The 24,268-nt window shown below is 41.7% G+C and overlaps 1 protein-coding gene across 1 annotated transcript in view; it reads right to left on the bottom strand.

Annotated features, from left to right (window-relative positions):
• GSR (glutathione-disulfide reductase) overlaps positions 1–23,651 on the bottom strand; it is a 45,707-nt gene extending 22,056 nt beyond the window's left edge. Inside the window, exons 1-5 of the mRNA XM_004428823.2 lie at positions 23,312–23,651; positions 9,270–9,296; positions 5,728–5,816; positions 4,168–4,237; positions 1,751–1,898 (exon numbers count right to left, since the gene is read on the bottom strand). Of these exons, the coding sequence (XP_004428880.2) occupies positions 1,751–1,898; positions 4,168–4,237; positions 5,728–5,816; positions 9,270–9,296; positions 23,312–23,608 (631 nt within the window). The 5' untranslated portion in view covers positions 23,609–23,651. The remainder of the gene's footprint in view (positions 1–1,750; positions 1,899–4,167; positions 4,238–5,727; positions 5,817–9,269; positions 9,297–23,311) is intronic.
• Positions 23,652–24,268: the final 617 nt, after the last annotated feature.

Raw genomic sequence — 24,268 nt, forward strand, 5'->3', positions numbered from 1 at the left:
GGAATCAATGAAATACAGTTACTGATTCTCCCTTCTCTGAGTCTTTTATGCCTGTTCTCTTCTCTAGTGCCTGGCCTACAGCAGCGGCTCAGTAACTGCCTGCAGAACTGAGCGTTTCCATCACATTTCAGATGCTAACACTGTAGTGCAGAACGACATCATCACCGCCTATACATTCTATTGCAACAGCGCTCTGACTGTTCTAGAGTCTCCCTCCTCCTTAAGCCACTGTCAGATTAGTTTCCAAAATTATCACTTAGATCTTGTCACTACTCTATTTATAAGCTAACGATTATTTGCCCTAGTTGTCGTAAATTTTAGAAACTGTCTTAATTTGAATTTCTATGTCTCCACCATTTGGCCCTAACCCTCCTCCAGTCTCAGCCTGACGTATTCGCTTCTGGAATTTCAATGCTAGAAAAATTGGTTGAATTGGGTGAATGTCCTTCACAGACATCTTTATTATCTACTGGGTCTTGCAGTCTTCTTCCTCCTCAGCGCATAATATTCAAGCTGTGAGCCTCTTTCCTGGGGAGTCTTTTCATTTTATGACAGCCCATCGTAATCTGTCCCACCTCTGAGCATCCTAACTCTCACTGTCTGGCAATCACCTTGTGATATTTACCTTTTATTTTATTCCTTTGCATTTGTTTTTGTTTTGTTTTCAATTAGTAAATGTATACATTAAAAAATTCAAAAAGCACAACAGAGCATCTACTGAAAAGGAGGTCTCTTTCCCATCCTATCCTCTCATTGGAGGAAGTCAGCTCCACTGGGCTTTGACCATCCTTCTAGAGAGATTCTAGTGTACACATATAGGCTCCCTGACTTTTTAAAAAGAAAAATTGTAGCATACTATATGCAGTGTTCCACACCTTGCTTTTTTTCATTTAACAATCAATTTGGAGACTGTTCTACACCAAGATGCTTACATCTAATCTTTTGAACTAAATTTTAAGTTACTTGAGAACAGTATCCTCATATCTCTTACTGTAGGTGCTCTTTACCTTTTGGGAGACATCAACCTCCTTTAAAAGCTGGTGAAAATTTATGGATCCTTCTCTCCCAGAGAGAAAAAATGCATAAACGCATACACACTCAAAATTTCCCATATAAACTCAGGTTGGTCATGAGTCTTATGAAGCCAATCCATAGAGAATACAAAAGATGTACAAACTATAACCACCATTCACAAAGACTTTATAATCTAGTTGGGGAGAAAGACATAGACAATAAGAGAGAGTAAGGCATTATGTTCATGATTCATCCCTGTGTGTATAAAATGCAAAGGCAGATATGACTACCTCTGAGTTCCTTACTGCTTTAACTTTACAATTCCATACATGAGAGAGAAAAATATGCATATAAAGAGGACTTAATCAGGTAATTAAGTTATATCCTTATAAGATTTCTCTCCCTTAAACAAAAGAGTAAATATATCATGTGTCTTGTAAATAATAACCTCTGGAAATAATCTCTAACCATGCTGAGAAGGAAAGGATGAGGCTGTCGATTTTTCTCTGTGTTACCTACAGTATGTATGAGCTTGGAGCTGGATGAAATATCTTTCTTTGTCCCATCACTAGGCACCACTTAAGCCAATTACATTTAGGTTCTGCAGAGACTTTCTCTCATGGCCTTGTCCAAGGAAAGAACTGGTATAGGCAGATCCCTTGGCATGGCTCATAAGGTTGAAAACAACAGTAAACTCCTTCTGTTATTAACGAGTATGTGCTTTTGGAAGACTCACCGGGGATCTCGCTCTCCTGAGGACGTGAGGGCATGCCACCTGTGGCAATCAGGATGTGGGGAGCGGTGTATTTCTTCCCATTGACCTCTATTGTGGGCTTGGGATCAGACGTGAATGCTGCACGGCCATGGATGATTTCTATATGGGACTAGAGAAGGAACCACGACATTAGCCTGTTCTTAAGATAAAACAAAAACACCTGATAACTTAATTCAGAACCAAGCGTGTTCCAAAATGTTAAAACATTCTGTTCTGTGATTGGGCTTACCTGATTCCATTATCCTTGTAAGTTGCCCACATTTGCATGCCAACACAACTTATCAGATATTTCCATTTCTCCACTGAGGATTTCAATCTTGGGTTTGCTAATGCCAAGACAACTCTCCAAGGTTCAAGTTTCTGCAGAACTTCTGACTGTTAATTGACACTTTGGAAAGGGGGTTACCATTGATGCTGGAAGTGTACAGTAAGAAAAAACGAAGGTGTTCTCTTGGGCCAAAACCCAAAGACGAAAAATATATACGCCAGTCAACCCCAAAAGGAAAAAGATTACATCTTTGCCCCCAAGAGTTGAGGGAGAAAGTCTTCCTCACTTGCAATGAAAACACAGCGAAGAATGACGTGCCTGGAGGAGGAACAGAAGGCTGAGAAAGCAAAGAGGATAAAGGTCAAGAGAGTTGAGGTAAAAGAGAAAGACTCTGGCCAAGGGAGGGAAATGCAATGCTTCTGTTTTCTTAAACAAAATGGGAAAAATACCACAAAATCACATGACAACGAAATTCTACACTCGAGATGTTGAGAACTCAGACTCTGACTTGCTCCTACTGGCATCCTCTGTGCCAGGGCCTCGATGTGGGGATTGCCGGCCAGCTTCTGCCAGCCATGCTACATGTATTGGCCTGCAAACGTGGGCAACTTACCAGGATAATGGAATCAGAAGCACAATCACAGAACAGAATGTTTTAACATTTTGGAACGTGCTTGGTTCTGAACTGAGTTATCTCCTCCTTTCCAATCACCCCACCAGGCTTGTTCTGCAGGTGCCCTGCTTAATCAGGCTGAATCACGATCAATGCCAAAAGCCATAAGCCACCAGAACAACCTTCCTGCAGGACATGATTTCCTATGGGGTGCCAGACAAAAAGAGGTATAAGTCGAGTGGCAATAATATACATAATAGCTTGGGGGAAGAACTGATGAAATTTTTATTTTCATTTTCTAGGATATTTGATGGAAAGTTTCCTTTCCTATTCAGAATTTCTGGATCAACTGTAAGTAATTGCTTTCCTATAAGGTCATAGTAAGTTCTACTACACATCAAGATTTGTCAGCATTAAAAAATGCTGCTTCCTGAATAATTTTCCTATCTTTTGCAAAAGTATTTTACTAGCTCCATTTAAAATATTTTTGATGTGGGTGTTTTATCATAGCAAGTGGTATCTCTATACTCATGTTTAGCAGCCTTAAAATCTCTTGTCATCAGCGTATAGGGGACTGAAGGCCCCCAAATATTTTTCCCTTGAATTGGGAATTAAGGTCAGAAAATATCACCCTTCAAGAAATAAACTGAATGCATAAGAATCAATATAAAAATATATGAGGTTAAGCCATCTGTAGAAGTAACTCATCCTAAAAATTGGCTTATAAATACACTGCTAATGAGATTATGGTGGGCCAAATATCATCCAGAATCTACTGATCTAAACATAACCTAAGCTATGTTGAAATCTCAGAAACCACAAAGTAAGACCAAAAAGGCAAATGAAGGGTGATGGGATATACGCTGTCAAGAAAAAGGAGACTTGGATGGTGCACAACTTGTCATTGTCTCTAGCACTGTCCCGGGTGGAAGAGGTATGACATCTAAGCACTAAGGCAGAAAAAGCCTCAGAATAGCGAAGGACAACATATATTTGCTGAAGGGAAACACACCTTTGCTCAATTTTCTTCATCAGACTTCATTCACAAAACAACCTTTTAAACCATAATTTGGTCTCCTGAGTAGGTCTAGCCACCAAGGATGAGGGTGCTCTGAGCAAATGAACAATGGCAGGTTTCCATTCAAATAATGTGCCTGATTTTAATTAATAAACTGGCATACTCGTGTGTAAATTAGTCTCCTATGTATTTGGTTTCTGGAACCAAGTGGAAGCCCAGACCTACTCAACGTACAGCCATCAGGTGAGACCTGGTTTACCAACTTTGGCACATGCTGTCCACTCTCTGTAGAAAAGAGACTGGCCTACTGAGTCAGAGGCTTCTGCTCTGACAGGTCAACCTCAAGATCACTGATTGCAAAAGAAATAAAAGAAACAATAAAAGATACTGCAAAGGCAATGTTTTAGTCTGGCCAGACTTGGCAGCATACTCCAGCAGAGAACAGCTCCTTCTCAAAGTTCAACACCTAGCATACTCACCTTGGTTAGATTATTTTGATAGATGGTGTTCAGGCGGCTCACGTAGGCATCCCGCTTTTCCTTTATAACGCTGCAACGAAACTGGAGTCAGTACTGAGAAGCAGGGTTCTCCTCTTTCAGTTAGCAACTAGGGCATCTGTCCCTGAACACCCCTGAGCAGAGAATCACAGACTGTCAATAGGAAGCCCACGAATGAATGTCTCTGAAGACAGTCGCCCCTTCCCCTGTGTCCATCTGCTTTCTCGTACGTAGAGAACCCTCATCCTACTCTGTGGACAACATTCAGTTGGCATCTACAGCTTGTGAGTTTATTGCTGCATAGAAGACAAGAAGAGTTGCTTTGGCACAGCACCTAGTTTGTGGTGGCCACTCAATATTTGTTGAATGAATGAAGGAATTTGCTAAAATTTTTTCAACATTTGATGGCTTCAAAAAGTGTATGGCAGTTCCTTAAAAAGGTAAACATAAAATTGCCATATGACCTAGCAATTCCACTTCTAGGTATAGACGCAAAAGAACTGAAAGCAAGGAACTGTAGACCAATCTTCACAATATCATTACTCACAACAGACAAAAGATGGAAACAACCCAAAGTCCACTGACGGATAAATGGATAAGCAAAATGTAATACATAAAGGAGTATCATTCAGCCTTAAAAAGGAATGAAATTCTGACACATACCACAGCACAGATAAACTTTGAAAACATTATGGTAAGTGAAATAAGCCAAGCATAAAAGGACAAATATTGTATAAAGTACCTAGAATAGGCAAACTCATAGAGACAGAAAGTAGAGCAGAGATACCAGGGGCTGGGGGAAAGGGAGATGAGGAGTTATTGTTTAATTGGTACATTGTTTCTGTTTGGGATGGTGGAAAAGTTCTGGAAACGAACAGTGGTGATAGTTGCACAACACTATGAATATACTTAATGCCACTGAATTGACAACTTAAAAATGGCTAAAATGAACATTTTATGTTGTTTCTATATATATATATATGTGCGTGTGTGTGTATAAAATATATATACATTTTTAAAACCACCTTATTGAGGTATGATTGACATGCAAAATGCTGTACATAGTTAATGTAAACAACTTGCTGAGTTTAGCGATAAGTATACACCTGTGGAACCATCACCACAATCAAGGCCATAAGCATACCCATCACATTTAAAAGTTTATGTTGTATATATATATATCTTTTGTGTGTGTGTGAGGAAGACTGGCTCTGAGCTAACATCCATTGCCAATCCTCCTCTTTTTGCTGAGGAAGATTGGCTCTGAGCTAATATCTGTGCCCATCTTCCTTTATTTTGTATATGGGATGCCGCCACAGCATGACTTGATGAGTGGTGCATTGGTCCACACTCGGGATCCGAACCTGTGAACCCCGGGCCGCCAAAGCAGAGCACGCAAACTTAACCACCACGCCACCTGGCCCCATATGCTGTATATATTTTACCACAATAACATCCCCCCAAAAAGATTTATGGCTCATTTAATTATGAAAAAAAAATATTTATATCTGAAAATCAAACCCCCTGAGCACGAACACTTACCGCCAATTAAATTTACTCTCACAAGTTTGAAAGCCATAATCAACGTGATCATGCATGAATTCAGAGTGGACAGCTGTGTTCCACATTACCTGGAAGAAAAAAAGGTACCCAAAACATGAGTCCTAAGGGAAAAGAGAAATCATGAATGAAAGTTAACTACATAATAGCAGATAAAAATACTGAACTTTAAATTAAAAACAAAACTAAACATTTTAAAAGAGAAAGTTCAGAAATATGACCAGATAGATTTTATAGGGAGGCTTTTGAAATGTTGGGGAAAATTACTTCTACTGTTAAATTCCCTAGTTTATAAACTCTATAAAAGCAGGATATTATAAGCCTCATAGTCCTTCCATTAAGCTTATATTCTCTTTTTAAGTCTCAGATTTCTTGAAGCCATGCCTTTTGTGATCAGTTCCAGGAAATGGAATTGCATCTGTAACTTTACAGTAAAGCGATTCAGAAGGAAACTATTAGATAAAGCTGAGGACTAAAAACTTAAGAGAATGGATTCCTATTATGTATTCAGTAACTACAAACATGTCCTTCTAAGGACATATGTAATTAGACATCTGGAACTCAAAGTTTCGATGCAGCTCTTGTGGAATGTAGCCTATAATCTGTAAAGGCCTTTTATGCCCACTGATCATCATGATAACTGAATTCAAACTGGCATCCAGAACTCTAGATGACAGACAAACTGCCATTTTTCTTTGTCAGACAAACCTGAGACTCCATATTTAATAAGCCTTAGATTCCTCCTTTGTACCCTTCTCCCTTTAGGCAGATTCTGGGTTCTGGTCTAAAGGGAGAACCCAGAGTCTGGGTCTGGGTTCTCTGGTCTAGGATTCTGTTTTTTTTTTTTTTTTATCATAGAATGAATGATTTTATCTGCTAGATTCTTTATCTTAAACAGCGCATATGAAAGATTTATCAATACCACAAAAAAATTATGTTCTTTTAAGCAACATCACTATACCTCATCTCATTATGAGGTACCATATTTATTTACTTCTAATTCGTATCATGAACAATGCTATAGCACCAAAGACACTCTGGAGAGGGTGCCTCTATATGAACTGCATTGGGATTTTAGGCTCAGACCTACTGAGGGTGGCAGCAGGCCCATCCATCTGGTTCCTTCTCTAACGCTGCTTCACTCTACCCTTCTGGAGTGGGGAGTTACTCTAGGCTTCAGTCTGTTCTTCTACAAAACTAGAAGCAATTACCAACTTCAAGAATGCAAAAGCACTCTAAAATCAGTAAAGCCCTATAAACATATAAGGTAGATGTCTAGCACATGTGATCAGAATAGAAGGAATCAGTGAAACAATATAGGGGAACAAAACATTACAAGCTCAGGCCACAATGCAGTATTAGACCAGAAGGTATTTTAAAATAATGAAGTAGCACCAATCAACACTGGATTTACTACCATAACTGGTTTAAATTACATAAAACCACTTTATAACTAATTTACATAATCCATAAATCCATAATTGCATGACTCTAAGTAGAACAGATTCCAAACTCTAGGACTAAAAGGAAGGAAAATAACTGAGGAAAATATCCCATAGAAAAAAAGAAATTTTCCTAAGACAGAAAAGAACCTACCTACACTAGGGAACACGTTACAGAAAACCTTTCTGGAATTAAACTCAGGTGTGTGTCACTGATAAGATTAGAATATTTACTTAGACGTGATACCAACACGCTGCCAATTTAAAATGTAATCTCAGTAACGAAAGGTTGTAAATTTGGGATTATAACATGTTTTGAAAGTACATTCAAATGAGGAGTAAAATCATTTGCAAATACAGGATAAGCCAGAGGCTTTTGGAAACAAGAGCTGCCACTGCTTCCTTTTTGTCACAGGTAAGAGATGAGTTCATTTAATATGAGCTGCACCACAGATATTAGGACCAAAAATCACGACAGTGGTCAAGCGACTCCATGAGGCTGCAGAATTGAATGGAAATACTTATTTGATTCCATTCAATAATTTGAATTGCCAGATAGGTCTCCCTATTGAGAAAAAGCAATCCTGTGCAGATGACCAGTCCTAATTACTAGGCAGATATAATCTCACTCACTCTAAACTAATAAGTCAATGTATTGTCTTATAAAACAATTCCTTGTGAAGTCAGGTAATCAATTCACTAGTCTGTCTGATCACTCCTGAATGAACTAATATAAACTTGAATTTATAGAACAGCAGAGACGGGGACCAGGACCCAAGTACACAGAAATTTATCCAGAGACTGCTTACCACAAGGTGTCCAAATACTGTACTCAGAAATGTTTATTCAGGCAAATTGAGAAATACAATCTAAGAATGGCCATGAGACACCCAAAGTCACATGATACATGATTTTAACGTGAATAATTTATAGGGAAATAGATTTCTGTGTTTAAAAACAAAACTACCACCAACAAAATAAAACAAACAAAAAACCCATGACAATCTTGACACATCGTTCCAGGAGAAAAATAGTTCTAGTCTCCCTGGGAAAAACTGCTTCAGAGATGCACTGGAGCAGGTGAAGGACCCGAGGGCTTGAGGCAAACATCCTACCCTCTGCAAAGTCACCCCAGGATTGCAGGCAGTCAACCAGAGCCATGTGTGGGAGGAGCATCCATCTGCCACCATCATCCACCTGATCCTGGTCATATCAGCACTTGGGCTGAGAGTTGGGTATAAACTTTTTTATTTCCTGGCTACATCTCTCTATTGAGAAAAAGTTATCAAAAAACCAGATGGATAGTTTTCCACCCAGATGCAGACGGAAAAGTTTTCCACTTTTCTTTTATGCTATGACTATAGATATTTTGTCGATCTTTACTCCTTCGAGACCATCAGAAGTTTGGGATCAGACACCATGTTCCATTTCTGGTTTACCTCCCCACTGTGGAGGTAAAAGTTCCCCCAAAGAGGAACTTTGTCACTATGAGAACTTACCACATGGCAAACATCCAGGATGAATGTCTTTTGCATGCATGATGCAATTAGCATCCAGGAGCTAATATTTCTGTGGTTCTCTCTCCAGCAGCCCCTCCTTCCCCTTCTTCCTAGCTGAAAATGCCACTCACTCACCCAGTCTCCCCTGCAGGAGTAGCTCAGTCCTGGCAGGAGAACCTAAAGCAATCTGCAGAGAGAGTGGTGGGTGAGGACATCCTACACGGAGCTCCAGGAGCCAACTTGTGGCCACAGGGGGAGAGGGCGTTACTGTTGACTACACACCTAGGATATCAGAACGGGAAGATGGAGGGAAGCCAGGGGCCTTTCAGATACCCTTAAGTGCTAAGCAAATCTCAGAAACTGCCTATCTCCAGGCTTTTTTTTTTTCTCCAGCCTTCTTAATAAGTGATATTTAAAAATACAAACAAAAACTACCCTATTGTCTAAGCCACTTTTAGTTGGTTTCTCAGTTATTTTTTGCAGAAAGATTTTTAACCAACACATTTGGAAACATCTTTCTTCTGATCATGATTTGCCAAATATGTAAAAGAAGTGTGGAAGGAATAAGAAATAAAAACTCTACCTTTTTGGGTACACATCCGACATTCACCTAGGAGAAAAAACAAAAAAGGACATATTTTAAAAATATTAAACTCAAACCATCAAACAAACCTATAAGAAATGAACCCTAAGCACCAACCCAGGAGACCTCCTTGAGTTCTAACTCACCATCTACAGCTCTGTACTTCCTTTTTTCTATTACAGAGTTAGAAGAGATATGAACATTATTTTTCTTATATGATGAGGCAGAGATTTTACTCATCAGCACTTTCTTTAAAAAAAGCAGTCAGAGAGAGAGAGAGAGAACAATTCCATTTCCAGAGGGCTGTGCACTGCAGAGATGGTACAGGTCAAAAGATGCCAGAAGCCTGAGCACGCAGAGCCCAGAGGGAGCAAGCAGGAGAGAAATAGCAGCACGGAGGTGAGAAGACCCACCAGCTGAATTAAGAGCAACTGAACCATCTGAGCAGCTGTCCTAGAGGATTTCTGGGGAACTTACTATGCAGCATGCTGGGTAAAACAGCCAGAATGTCCCCTTCCCCTTTGAGAAACCTCTAATGGAAATCTACATTCTTCTTCAGGACCAAATGAGGATGATGAATCAAGCTGTTAAGGTTCATTCATGCTATTTTATATATATATATCTCCATGCTTATATACTTGCTAAACATAGACCACAAATTCGACTCTTAGCCTTTTAGCAGCCAATACACAAAGGAAAACACAAATAGTTGTAAGATTTCATGTAAAAACTAACCAGTTGTTTAAGAAAATAGCTATTCATACCCACGAGACTAGAGAGAAATTCCTCCCAACGGTCCTTGTATACAAGCTGTGATGTATATGCTTACACACAAATTTTTGTTTACAGCTGTTTATTTCCTTTTGATCATATCCTAAAATTTATAACTTAAAAAAAACAAAAAAGCTGAGTCAAGAGTAAGTTTGAGAGGCCGGCCCAGTGGTGTAGTGGTTAAGTTCATGCATACCGCTTCGGCAGCCCAGGGTTTGTGGGTTCGGATCCTGGGCATGTATCTACATCACTCATCAAGCCATGCCACAGATGTTAGCTCAGGGACAATGTTCCTAAGCAAAAAGAGGAAGACTGGCAACAGATGTTAGCTCAGGGACAATTTTCCTCACCAAAAAAAAAAAAAAAAAGAGTAAGATTGATTAAAACTGCCTTGAGAGTGAAGAAATTTGGACTTGGCTGAATGGGTAACCAGTCAGTGTACCCTAGCAGACGAGCTGGTTGCAGAAGGAAAACTAGATTGATCTTACTCTTTTGAATGGCAAATTACAGACCCCTCAGCGCTGGAGACCTGTCACCTAATGTGTATTCCAGATATCGTTACCCTTATGAAGGCTGACTGGGTGGTGTTGCTGATGTTTTGGCCACTATAATAAAGTTATCAGACTTAAATAAACAAGGTCTCAACTATATATCCTTAAAAAAATGTCAGTATGTTCACTGTTCACTCACGCTTATTGGCACAGAGTGAATATTTAGATACTGGTGAATACTCACCAAAAATATAAGGTAGATGGCACGGAACTTAGGATGTTAATCAACCATTAGCAAAGAAACTTAAGAAAACCTAAACGTATGTTAGATCTCATAAACACGACTAAGCATTTAGCGTAAAGGTGTAACCTAAGATATAGAAAAGCTAAATGCACAAAGATGATGTTATTTAGGTATAATCATTTCTCTACTGTTAGTTATCATATAGAAAAACATTTATGTAATAAAAGTGAAAAAAGCAAGATTCAATAGAAAACTACATTTTAAAAGATTAAAGATAAAAGATAATCTAAATAATTAAATCTACTGGTAAAAATACAAAAGATGGACCATACCAGTGTTAGAAAGCACATACCATTTGGCCCAGCAATTCTACGTTTAGGACTGTATCCTACAGAAATAGTCACATATTACGCTCAAGTGCCCAAAGACACACGTAGAAGGACGCTCCCTACAGCACTGTCACAGTGAGTAACTGGAAACAAGGTAACTGTTCATCAGTAGGGAAGTATGACCGTAGGGAAATTATTGTACATTGAGCCTATGGAATACTCTGCAGCCATTTAAAAGGATAAAGTAGATTTCTATGTGCTGTTACTGAAAGAGTTGTAAGATATAATGTTAAGTGACAAAAAGAAAGCTGCAGAACAATATGTATTCCACGTTTCAATTTGCATTTATATATTTGTAAATATATACATGCATTTAAACAGCTGAATCAAATACTCCAAATTGTCAACAGCAGTCATCTCTGGGGAGGGAGAAAACTTTCGTATTTTATCCTATACTCTTTTTATAATAGGAATACTGTAATTCATTACTTATATAATTCATTTAGACAAAGAAATAAACCAAAATGATTTGATCTGGGTAGTGGTATTTAGATAGGTGATTCTTTGATCTTTCCTATTTTCAATATTTTCTATACAAGAGCCCCCCCTTATCCATGGTTTCAGTTACCCACGGTCAATCGCCGTCTGAAAATAACACTACATCACAATGCCTAGGTCATTCACCTCACTTCATCTCATCACGTAGGCATTGTATCATCTCACTTCATCACAAGAAGATGCGTGAGGACAGTACAGTAAGATATCCCAAGAGAGAGAGACCACATTCACGTAACTTTTATTATAGTATATTGTTACAATTGTTCTATTTTATTATTATTTATTGTTGTTAATCTCTTACTGTGCCTAATTTATAAATTAAACTTTATCATAGGTATGTATGCATAGGAAAAAACACAGTATATATAGGGTTCGGTACCATCCATGGTATCAGGTGTCCACTGGGGGTCTTGGAACGTATGGCCTGCGGATAAGGGGGAACTACTATAATACAATTATTTTTCCTTTATGTGTAAATATGCCCAAAGAATACAAGCCTACTTCTTGCAGCAGAGTATTTTCTGGGTGTCCTATGGTGAAACCTGAACCACATATGCACTTGGCCAAGGGACTTGCTATGAAACGCTAGATTAAAAGGAACTTGCCCAAAACTCATTAAGATGGCAAATGTTTGAAAAAGAAGGTCTTACTGAATAGTAACCTTCTATTCCTCCAGTTGTTCCAAATGCTATTGGCTAACAACAAACCTGCTACAAATTCGTTATAATCTTATTATTTGCTACTATTCTGCACTCAAGAATTAAAAAGGAGTGAGTTATGTTTCTACATAATCTCAAGTTATCAGTAATTTGAGATTTTTTTTCCTAGAAAGAGATGGGTCATATACTGTCTAGTTGTGGAGTTGGATTTTTTTATGAGATTATGCTACAATAAGGATTCATCAGGCAACAGAAGCAGGAACTCATAGGATCAAGAGAAGGGTGCAGAATTCAAGCCTAATAAAATAAAGGAATCAACACCTCCAGCAGCATGACAAGCACACTATTCAGAAAGTACTTTATATTAGCAATTGGAATAATTTATGGCCTTTTACCCAGACTGCCTCCCATCGAACTGAGCAGAGGATATGTTATTTCTCAACCCTTGATATTTGACAGTTATGGGGATAGATGGAATGAGCCAATTCTAAGGAAGGAGGAGGACAGGTGTTTTCTCTGTGGTGGAACAGAGGAAGGCAGCTGAATCCCTGTGGGAAGAGTGATCGCAGCCCCTTGGTGGGGTTGATTTTATCATCACACTTGCCTTTTCCAGTTCATTTGGCAGGCAAAGTGCTTCCCAGTCCCTCCAATCCACACCTTCGGACCCTGCAGTTTGCAGCTTAAGTTCACTGAGAGGCTTCAATTAGGACAGACTCCAAAACCAGTTTCTTCAAAAGCAGAGATGTTTTCAATATATTAAATAAACAGACTCCGCCTGTCTGCCAGCCAACCTTTTCCGGCTTCCCAGGAACCTTTCAAAGCAATTCAAATGGTCATAAGGCACTAAATGTTCTGAACCATTCTCATACATCATCAATTTACTCCTCATGTACATTTGAAGCTATTTCAAAGTTATTCAAGGCAATTAAAAAAAAAGTTTGGAATGTGCTGCTTCTAAGGACCAAGATAGCCTGACTCTCACTAATGTCCAAGTGTATGACTAACTTTCGTTTATTTTTTACAAGTTTCTGCCTTTTTGGCTTCTAAAATTTTTTAACTTGCAAGCATTCATTCATTCAGAAGTATTGGCTAAGCACTCACTCACTTGTGCCAGGCATTATGCAAAGCAGAGCACTAAATGGATATAGTCCCTGCTCTCACGGAACCTACAGCCCTAACCAGAGAGATTCTCAGCCTATCCAAGACCCTGACTCAAAAGGCAGCAGCAGAATCACACTACATTCCTAAAACTGCGGAGCCTTGGGCCAGAAATTAGAGGAAGAAGGTGGTGGAAAATTGTGACCTTTTTGGGCCAGAGAATCCGTCTTCTAGCACAGCACACTTTGGGTCCTGGTTGAGAGGAAGCCCATGGCCCTGAGACACTACTGGTCCTACTTCGGCAGCTCCGAGTAAGTAAATGCCTCCAGGGGTTTCCGCTGGTTTTAGAAACCTAGTTACCCTTCAGCACAACACAACTGATTATCAGATGCCTCCAACTTGGAAAAGAAAAGAACAATTCGTTACCTACAAAGCTGGGGAAGCCAGGGACGGAGAGCTATGTACAGTCATGCTCAATGCTCTTCCCCTTTCTCTAGCTGACATGAGCGTTAGTTTGTTGGAGAGAGCACAAGCACAGTCAGACAGAGATGAGTTTGAATCCCAACCCTCCCACTTACTGGCTATTCTAAATCTCTCTGAGCTCAGTTTCTTACTCCATAAAATGAGAATAATACTTACATTAGAGAGCTTTTGAGAAGATAAGCGATAATGTATATAAAGCACCTATTTTCTCATTTATAGATCTGATGATGACACTGACCCCTCTGAACTATTTCTGCAGGCTGCCGGCTCCCCCTGTGCACAAAAGGCAGATGGAAAAGAGAGGAGATCAATTCCCTCGGCGGCTGGCTCCCTTTCAGAAACAGATCAACTGATGGCAAAGAACACGTGCCTCCCAGACTGGGGCACCAAGACGATGGGTTCTCAGGGTTCTGACTTCCCAGAGGCGCACGTCGCTGACCAGACCTGAAACATACAACTTTCCACCTGGCAAATTCCCTTGCACAGCCCCCATTCTCCAGGTGGGCACTAACCAACGAGAAACCGTAGGAAAAGAGACACGTTTCTTGCACTTGCGAGCACATCCAGCGCGAGAGAGACTCCTGAAGCTCTGCCTCTCTTTGCAAACTGACAGTCTATCTCTGAGAACTCCCTGTTCCAAAATCTGGTGTTCAGACTCCTGTTCAGTCAGCCTGCCAGCACAGGCTCACAGTGAGGACAGGGGGCCCTCCAACAGGGACAGAACATGTGAAGAGTCTAATGATACACGTGGCAAAATCCAGGAGCTTCACCGTTTTTCCTAGGGCTGGCCCTCTTACCTTCAATTCTGCCTGGACAGGTAGAAACGTCACATTGCCCACGCCGGTGATAAAGCGAGAACTTGGTTGATTTACAACTGCACCTGTCAAGAATGTCGCCTATGCTTAAGTAATAGTAAACTTCCTTCGTCTGGTTTCTCCCTTCTGTCCTCCACCACAGAGCTGCCTACAGTTTCCTTCTTTGCATCCTAAAATCTAGTTCAAGGCTGGTATGAGGAAGGAGCACTTAGAAAATGGACCAGTCAGCATTTACTAAGCAAAACACTATCGATTCATCAGCTCATTCTTTCAGCAACTAGATATTGAGTACCTACTTAGCTCAAGGCTGTTCTAGGGGCTTGGAATAGATAGGTGACCAGAACAAAGATCCCCATCTTTGTCGAGTTTCATCAGCTTCACACCAAGAGTGACTAAATAAGATGCTGTCTGAACACCACTTGGCCCTGTCCCTGTGTGATTCTGACCCCAATTCCAATGTGTTTTTTTTTCCATACCACCAAACAATTAACTCAATTCTGACACTGTCTACCTGGAGATGGCATCAGATCCCACAGGTTAAGGGCTCAGTCCTTCAAGACAGCCCTATCCCCCTACTTCAGAGGCCAATCACAAGTCCAGTTGTCACCTGTGCTTCTGACCAACCAGCTCTAGATCAGAGGTTCCAACGACCTCTTTTCTGGGTTCAATTAACTTGCCAGAGTGGCTCACAGAACTCAGAGAAACATTTTATTTACTAGATTACCAGTTGATTATAAAAGGATATAACTCAGGAACAGCCGGAGGGGAGAGATGCATAGAGTGAGGTCTGGGGAAAGGACGTGGAGCTTCCGTGCTCTCTGGGTGCACCACTCTCCCAGCACCTCCACGTGTTCAACCCGGAACCTCTCCCAACCCAGGCCTTTTGGGTTTTTATGGAGGCTTCATCACATAGGCATAATTGATTAAGCCTTTGTCCACTGACGACTGATTCAACCCCCAGCTCCTCTCCCTTCTCCCTTTCCCAGAGGTCAGAGTGCTGGGACTGAAATCCCAACCCTCAAATCACAGGGTTGGTCTCCCTGCCAATCAGGCCCCATCCTCATGTTCTTTCCAAAAGTCACCTCATTAACATAAACTCAGATGTGGTTGAAAGAGGCTTGCTATGAATATCAAGACACCTTTACCATTCTTATCACTTAGGAAATTCCAAGGGTTTTAGGAGCTCTGTGCCAGGAATGGGGACAAAGAACAAACATAGATTTCTAATTATAAATCACAGTGTCACACCCTGGCACATATCAAATGTTCAATATCCACGTCTTTATCTTCACATTTCAGATAAAGGTTAGTCCAGGAAGGCATCTAGTTTTAGAAAGAAAGAAAAATATTCCGTGTAAAGCAGAATCTAATGCGTGAAAATGAACTGACATAAGAGGCATTAATGATTAATGGTTGGAACCAAAATTGTTTTGGTTGAATACTTAGCTAAGCAGAACATTTGATTAACATGAACCTCCCAGTCCCAGGGTTCGCCCGTCAAATTTAAAAGAATTGTTACTTTGGGACATCCAGGGTGACTAGACATAGCTATGAGAGTCAAAATTCCTCTGAGATGTCTCTCTCTACTACCTGACACCCACTGCAGTGGTATCTGGTCCCATATCTCCCGCCCCCCGCCCCCCAAAGAAGAGCATCTGGGATCCCACATCATATTTAATCTCTAACGTTGCAACGCCCAGTGAATAAATGGTCACTAATTATGACACTGGAATCCATGACAATTATGACACTTACAAACGCCAAACGTTACTAGTATTTCCATAAAATTTGGTCAGTTCCACTCTGCGAGAAAACATTCTCTGTTGCTAATTGTTCAAAGTACCTTTTACAAGAAATAGGAACTCTGAGGGATTCAGAAGCAGACTTTCTTTTGCCAGCCCTGCAGATTTAGTGGGCTCTGAGGCAGATGGTGAAGCAATATTATACTAAGACTGATGCAAAAGATTAAACAACCCACAAGGTAAATCAAAAGACAAATTTCAACAATAGTATTTGCGTACTTCAACCAACCCCACCCTTTATGATCACGCCCTTATTTGGTACCTATGAATATAGGTGTGCGCCATTTTATGAAATGCTAAACCTATGAAACAAATTAGGATAATTTTCTGGTTTTGAGGGATACCTGTGAATACTGAAGGAACTAACAGCAGGATTCCTTTGAACTGTGTTCTCCTTTTAGTAAATGTACATTTAAAAATCCACGTTCAACCTCAGGCCATTATACTAAGTGAAATAAGCCAGTCATAGAAAGACAAATATTGCATGATTCCGCGAGGTATCTAAAATAGTCAAATTCACAGAGTCAAAGAGTGGAATGGTGGTTGCCAGGGACTGGGGGGAAGGAAAATGAGTAGTTACTAATCAACGGGCACAAAAGTTCAGCTAAGCAGATGAGTAAGTTCTAGAGATCTGCTGTAGAACACTGCACCTCTAGTCAACAATACCATCCTGCAGGCTTAAAAATTTGTTAGGAAGGTAGATCTCACGTTAAATATTCTCCCCATAAAGAAAAGGCATGTTCAGCCCTATGGAGATATAGACATCGTAATATCAAAGTACATGCTCTCACCTCCAAGTTAGATTATGATTTACATTTTGCTAAGTAATTGTTTTCAGCCTAGATGAATACCAACAACATCTACTGAGCAGCCTGCTTCTCAGGCCTCTTTTAGAAACCCCCCCTCCTGCTGGCCTCTCCAACTGTAGCCGTACAGCACAGTTCACAGTGACATTAACCATCAAGAAGGCTTTTGTTAGGTACAAACTTCCAGTTATAAAATAAATACGTCCTGGGGATGTAACATACATCATGGTCACTGTAATTAATAATACTGCATTGCATATTTGAAAGTCGCTAACAGAGTAGATCTTAAAAGTTTCCATCACAAGCAAAAAATTCTGTAACTAAGTCTGGTGACAGATATTAACCAGATTTATGGTGGTGAACATTTCCCAATATATACAAGTATTGAATCATTATGTCGTACACCTGAAACTAATACAATGTTATATGTCAATTACGCCTTAAATAAAAAAAAAAAGACTTTTTTTCCTGGTGATCAACGTTTATTACTCAATGCTTGTTGGTGAGAAATGCATGCCTATACCACGAGAACCAGGTTACTCTTTATCACAGAACCAGTACACTCAGCAAGAATGCGAACAAGTGTCCCACAGGCCCTGGGGCAAAGGGAGAGTAAGTCAGAAAGAACTTTTCCTCAAGCTGACTCTTCCCAGGTCTGCGTAGGCAGAGAACTGAACCACAGAGAAAAGGCTCCCAGAAGGCTCTAACTCACCTTGGCTTTGGGCCATCTTTGCATTTCTCTTTGCATTATATTTAGCTTTTTGGAGACTTCAAAACCTTCAAAGATTATCTCATGTATTTTTCTGCCCTCAGAAATGACTTAATCACAGTAGGCAACAAGAGATTACTTATCTTTAATTGAATTCCAAGGAAAAACAGATGATTTCTTTCAGTTTCCTATTTTTAATGTCTAACCTAACATCCTACTACTACAGTTTTTTGCCTGATCCAGAAAAATAAAGACTAAATTAAGAGTGGAACCATACTACTAGAGCTACACATGCCTCTTGACCTAGTTTATCCATTACAAGCTTAGTAACAATTCTGACCCATCGCTTCTTTCCCTTTGAACTGAAGGGGATCAGAATATGCCACCCCAGAACATGCTACTTTGGCATAAGGATTATTTTAAGCTGAAGACAATTAAGAAACAGCAGACACAGGAGGCACTCCCTGATCTCCCCCTTCCTACCTGAAAGCAGGGCATAAATTTCCCTTTGTGAAGGTGTCCCTCACCCCTCTCCTTCTCACAGGAAGAGAACAACCCTTATCACTGGAGACGGAAATATAGCACTGAGATGAATCTGCACCAAAAAAGCTTATTAAAGTAACCCTTATCTTCCATTAGTTTGCCACATATATTTATCTTCCCACAATTTACCACCCCTAGAAGCCCAACCCCCTTTCCTTGGTCTAGTCACTTCTCCACAATTTATCACCCTTTGTTAAGTTGGTATTAAGCTCTGAGGCCTTACTGCTTCTTTGGGTTTTTTTTCACTTCTTTCCTGTGATGTTCCCATGTGCATACAAAATGAAACTTTTCTCCTGTTAATCTGTCTATAGTCAGTTTAATTTGCAGGCGCCAGCTACTGCACTTAAGAGGGTAGAGGAAAAGTTTTTCCTCCCCTACTGAACACAATATGGGGCAAAGTCATCTCATACCTGACCCTCTTAACAGCTTAAAGTAATAAATTCTATCAAAGAAAAGTGAACTCTCAAGTATACCAACACATGTCACTCATCTTGAAAATACATGTCTTAAAAGGGGCTTACTCATTTGTATCACGGAAGGGAAACAAAAAGCCTCCTGAAAAAGCAAGACTAAGGAGGAGTCAGGAAATTAAGGCAAGCAGTCACACCATATAGACGCCCTGGGAAGGCATTCTAGACTGGTTACTTCAGAAGCATGAAATTATGAGACCAGGAAATGAATGACTCTAGGACCAAACTCATTGTCATCTGACTCCCATAATTATGCAGGGTTCACCAGATTCATTTTAATGCTTTCATGGGGTGAAAGTCTTCACACAGTTCTGGCTTCCCACAAAGACCCCGGCACTGTGTCTGGCTCATGTACACCAGAATGAGAATGGAGCTCTTTAAAAACATATCTGCTGGGGCTTCTCTCCAGACCCATTAAATCAGCTCTGGGGTGGAGACCCACACGGCAGACCCTTAACCAAGTGTTTCTAGAGTAAGTGATGCCTGGTTCCTAAGAAGTAGGAGTAAGAAGGTTCCTCCCTTGTAGTTGAGAACAACAAACATTCATCAAGTCATAAACTACTCCACACGATTAGACTAAAGCCGTGGTTTCTGATGGCTGGGCCGCAAATTCCACAGGTTATACTATGCTTAGTTTGTTTTCAACCACATTTTAGCTGACAATTTGCTCCTCAGAGAGTGAGGGTCCTGGACTAGAACAACACTTCCTAAATTCCCCTAAGGACCTGTGTGAGTCCAATCCATAATGTAATGAAAACAATGGGACCCATGTAGTATTTCATAAAGCTAAAGTATTCCATTTAAAGGACTGTCCTTTCTTGAAATTATAAGCTTCCTACTTTTTATTAAGATATTATTCTTGATTAGGTGCCGACCCCGTGGCCTGGTGGTTAAGTTCACCATGCTCCACTTCGGTGGCCTGGGTTCAGAGCCCAGGTGTGGACCTACACCACTCATTGGCAGCCATGCTGTGGCAGCGACCCACATACAAAATAGAGGAAGACTGGCACAGATGTTAGCTCAGGACGAATCTTTCTTAGCAAAAAAATATATATATATTATTTTTGATTAAAATGATAGTGATAGAAGAACTTTTTTAATGGCCATTACTCTAAAAAAAATTAAGTCAGCAAGCTTATGTGAGTGCCTCCATTTTTAAAAAAACCATAATCAGACTGGATCAGTGGATCTCCAAAATCACTTCCAGCTCCATCGCTCCATGAGTCCAAACTTTCATGGAGGAAGGCTTAAAACAAAAAAACTAAAAACAAAAACTTGTGGGGCCAGCCTGATCAGGTAGCGGTTGAGTTCACGTGCTCCACTTTGGCGGCCGGGGGTTTGCCAGTTTGGATCCTGGGCGCAGACCTATGCACCACTCATCAAGCTATGCGGAGGCAGTGTCCCACATAGAGCAACTAGAAGGATGTACAACTGTGACATACAACTATCTCCTGGGGCTTTGGGGAGAAAAAAGGGAAAAAGGAGGAAGATTGGCAACAGATATTAGCTCAGGGCCAGTCTTCCTCAAAAAAAAAAAAAAACTTTTTTTTTTTTTTTTTGTTAAAGAAATACTACATGGAAAATTTAGAAACTACAGATAATGACTACAATGTCAGCTCCATAAGGACAGGGATTTTTATCCGCTTTGCTGCTGTGATCCCAACGTCTAAAAAATACCTATATACCTGGCATATGAATTACTAAATTAGCAAACAAAAATAAAACAAAAACAAAACATAATCCCATTACCTGGAAATAATCACCGCTACAATAAGACTACTTTGAACCTCCTGTGTGAATTCATCCATGGCAACTTAAAAGATTGACCAAGCTTTTAGAATCAATATATGTTATTAAGGAAAAAACTGGTTGGAGAGTCAATACTAAAGAAACTTCCCTTTGAATTCCCCAAGGGACATCTCTCAATAGAACCACTACTACAAAACCACTTTTACTGTCACTCTCCTGCTCAAAACCCTTCCACAATTCCTTGTGCTTCCAGAAACTCTACCTTTTTTACAACCTACCCATAAGCTTCCCATCTCTTACTTCTATGAGAGACACTGTCTGCTCCAGTCAAATTCGGTGACACAATATACCCTGCCTCTACGCCTTTGCCCCTGACCCTACCCTGGCAAAAAATGACACTGATCTGTTCAGAAAGATACGATCTCCTTCACGAAACCATCCCATAGTGTCAGGCAAAAGCGATAATTCCAATCCTCCTCTCAACTACTGTAATTTGTTATTACCTGCAGCAATGAACACAGACCACCTCACTTTGGGGTTGTCTATATTTTGCTCCCCTGCTATACTGTAATTCCTTCAGGGACAGGACCTTTGTCTCACAATGTTTGTATCTACCCTTTTTTCTCAGTAAGCCCCAATCCAAACACTTAGCACTTAGAATACAAGAAATTAAGATGTGAACAAATGAAATGATGTGCTTCAGAAAGCCTCGATTTTCCCTACACTTGCTTGGAAATCGCTGAACGTAATCAGTTTATTATCGCAACTGTGGCTAGCCCTATAACTGGAATCCTTGAACAAATCTCAGTTCATGTCTTATCAATTGGTTATGTCTTCTCTGACATTCAACACATACCTAACACCCCTCCTTGTGATTCAAAACCAAAAACCAGTGTGAGAAGAGCCCAAATGGAATGTCATAAAAATGTTAAATAGGAGATTTCCCCAAGATATCAATGCTTACAGGAAAAGAGAAGTTGCAGCAGCAGGAGATAAGCGAGGCCAGGCACTCTATAAGGGCAGTAAATGGCTTTCTTGAGCCATCCTTTGCTTGCTTCAGAAGTAGTTTCTCTCTTAGTGTATTCACATTCGTAACAGGAACCTAAAAACTGGGTCAGCCTCTTCTTAATTAATACCAGTGGAACCAGGCAATGACGACGGATGCCACGTGCTGATTATGACACAAATGGGGAAGGAGGAAAACAGAAAAGTAGAGAGGTACAAAGATGAGCAGTTATCAAGGGCTCTCACCAGCTGTCCAGGGGGTCTCTTAGTGGCACCCCTCGATCTGCTTTCTGCAGAGACCAACTTCTCCTAAGAGTCTGTCTGGACTAAGGCGTCAAGGTGCAAGTTGATAATTAACAGGGATCTTTCCTTTCCTCATTCCCACTTGCATGCTGAACTTGAAAAATGAGCACTGGACAATGGAGTCAGCCCTTTCATAGCTGTCAATTTCGAGTTTCTCGTTCAGTTTCCTTCATTTTACAAACGGTTATTGAGCAAGCTATTTTGTTAAGGTGATAAGAGGTGCACAAACATATGAACCTAACCCTGCCCTTAAAGAGTTCCAAAATTAACATAATTTAAACATCAGTCTCCGAAGGAATTTAGAGAACCCATCCCCAATCCCAGGTTTCTCTTGGCTATAACATTTTAATATTAACAGCAAGCCCCTTACCCAAACCTTGTGACAGAAAAGGCCACATCAATAACCTGGGAACAACACTTATTTTTTAAATGATAAACAATTTCTCATCGGAGGATTTACAACTCTATCTTTTTTTTTTTTTTTGGTAGTTTAAAAATACCCCCAAAACAAGACAAAACAAAAGCAAAAGGTCTGAAAATTTATTTAATAGTAAATCCTACATCGAAGTAACCTGTAGTTGTGGTTCTCAGCTAACTGCAATCCAGAATCACCTGTGGAGCTTCTAAAACTCCCAAAGCCGAGGCTGCACCCAGGCGGCAGCATTTTTCAGCTGCTCAGGGGATTCTAAAGTGCAGCCAAGGGCAAGAACCACTGCTGTAAATCATTCTGCTCTTGAAATTGAAGGGAGAGGACTACGATCTGCATTACCCCATCTCCACTCCCCACTCCTCACATACACAGGCCAGCTGCAATTTTTCCAGATGCAGTTTTATGTTTCATGGACCTGGGAATGAGATCAAGCATGGAACACAACACTCTTCCACCCCGAGGAGTGAAGGTGCAGGAAAGTTATGTTAGATTCAACCATCTACGGCTATCGTTAATATTGCACCTGGGCTGGAACAGACGAAGGGGGCCGCAGGGAAGTCCCTTTACACTTGTCTCATCTAAACCTGCTGAGATCCTGACCTCCGATGCGGGCGGGAGGGTGGAAAGCGCAGCCTCCGGGCCCGGACGGATGGATGGATCGCACTAGGAAAGCGCACAGGCTGTTCCCGGCGAGGCGGAGAGAAAGCGGAGCCGCGGGGCGCAGCGCCGCAGAGAGCGAGGCGCGAGGAGCAGCGCTGGGAGGGCCCCGGTACTCACGCAAGTGCCGCCCAGCTTGTGGCTCTCCACCACGGCGGCCCTGGCGCCCAGCTCGGCCGCGCGGCGCGCGCTGGCCAGCCCGCCCGAGCCGCCCCCGATCACCAGGTAGTCGTAGGAGGCGCCGGCGCCGGCGGCGGGCGGCGGGCGCTGCGGCTGCGGCTCCTGCCTGCACGCCATGGCGCGGAGGAGGGCGCGGGCGGGCCGGCGCTGAGGCAACGGAAAGCCGGGGAAGGCGCTCGCCGCCCGCCGCCAGCTCGTCCCCGCGCTCGCGCTCAGGGCCCGCGGCAGCCCGGCCATGCACGCGGAAGTGCGCGCCGAGCGGGGGAGGCCCGGGGGCGGGTCCCCGGGAGGGAGGGGGCGCCGGCCCGCGGCGAGGGCAGCCTCACCGTGACTAAGCACCCGGCCGGAGGGCGGCGGGGTGCGGGTAGAGGAGGAGGAGGGGTGGGGCTCCCCGGCCAAGGGTCGGCGCGGCCAGGGGCGGAGCCGTCCCCCACCCGGTCCCCCTCCTTGCGCGCGAGGGCCGCCCAGCCGGCCTTGCCCCAAGCGAGGATCGTGCGGCTGTCTCTGCGCCGCCGTCTTCCCCCGGCACCTGTGTCCCCGCTCCGGAGTGGCGTCTACCGGATGTATGTTTCTGAAGGCCAGTGGGGCGAGGAAGGATGAACGCCCTCTTTTGTTTTACCCAGGCTTTCCCGAGCGGGCACCTTAGCAGTTGCCAGTGGCGCCTACTTTTCCTCGAGGAAGGGAGATTTGCCTCCATTAGTTTGGAGGATGATGCTTCTCCGAGTTTGATCCACAGACCACCTGGAGCGCTGATTCTTGGGCCCTAACCTAGATCTACTAAATCGGAACCTTGGGGCAGGGACCTCAGCAATGCAGACTTGAAACAACACCCTCTCCAGCTTTCAGATGATTCTTAAGCACATTTAGTTTGGGAAACATTGGAGTAAATGTTTTTGT

Source organism: Ceratotherium simum, chromosome 28 (assembly GCF_057802395.1).
Source record: "Ceratotherium simum simum isolate JZ-2026a chromosome 28, ASM5780239v1, whole genome shotgun sequence".
In the NCBI taxonomy this organism is placed as follows: domain Eukaryota; kingdom Metazoa; phylum Chordata; class Mammalia; order Perissodactyla; family Rhinocerotidae; genus Ceratotherium; species Ceratotherium simum.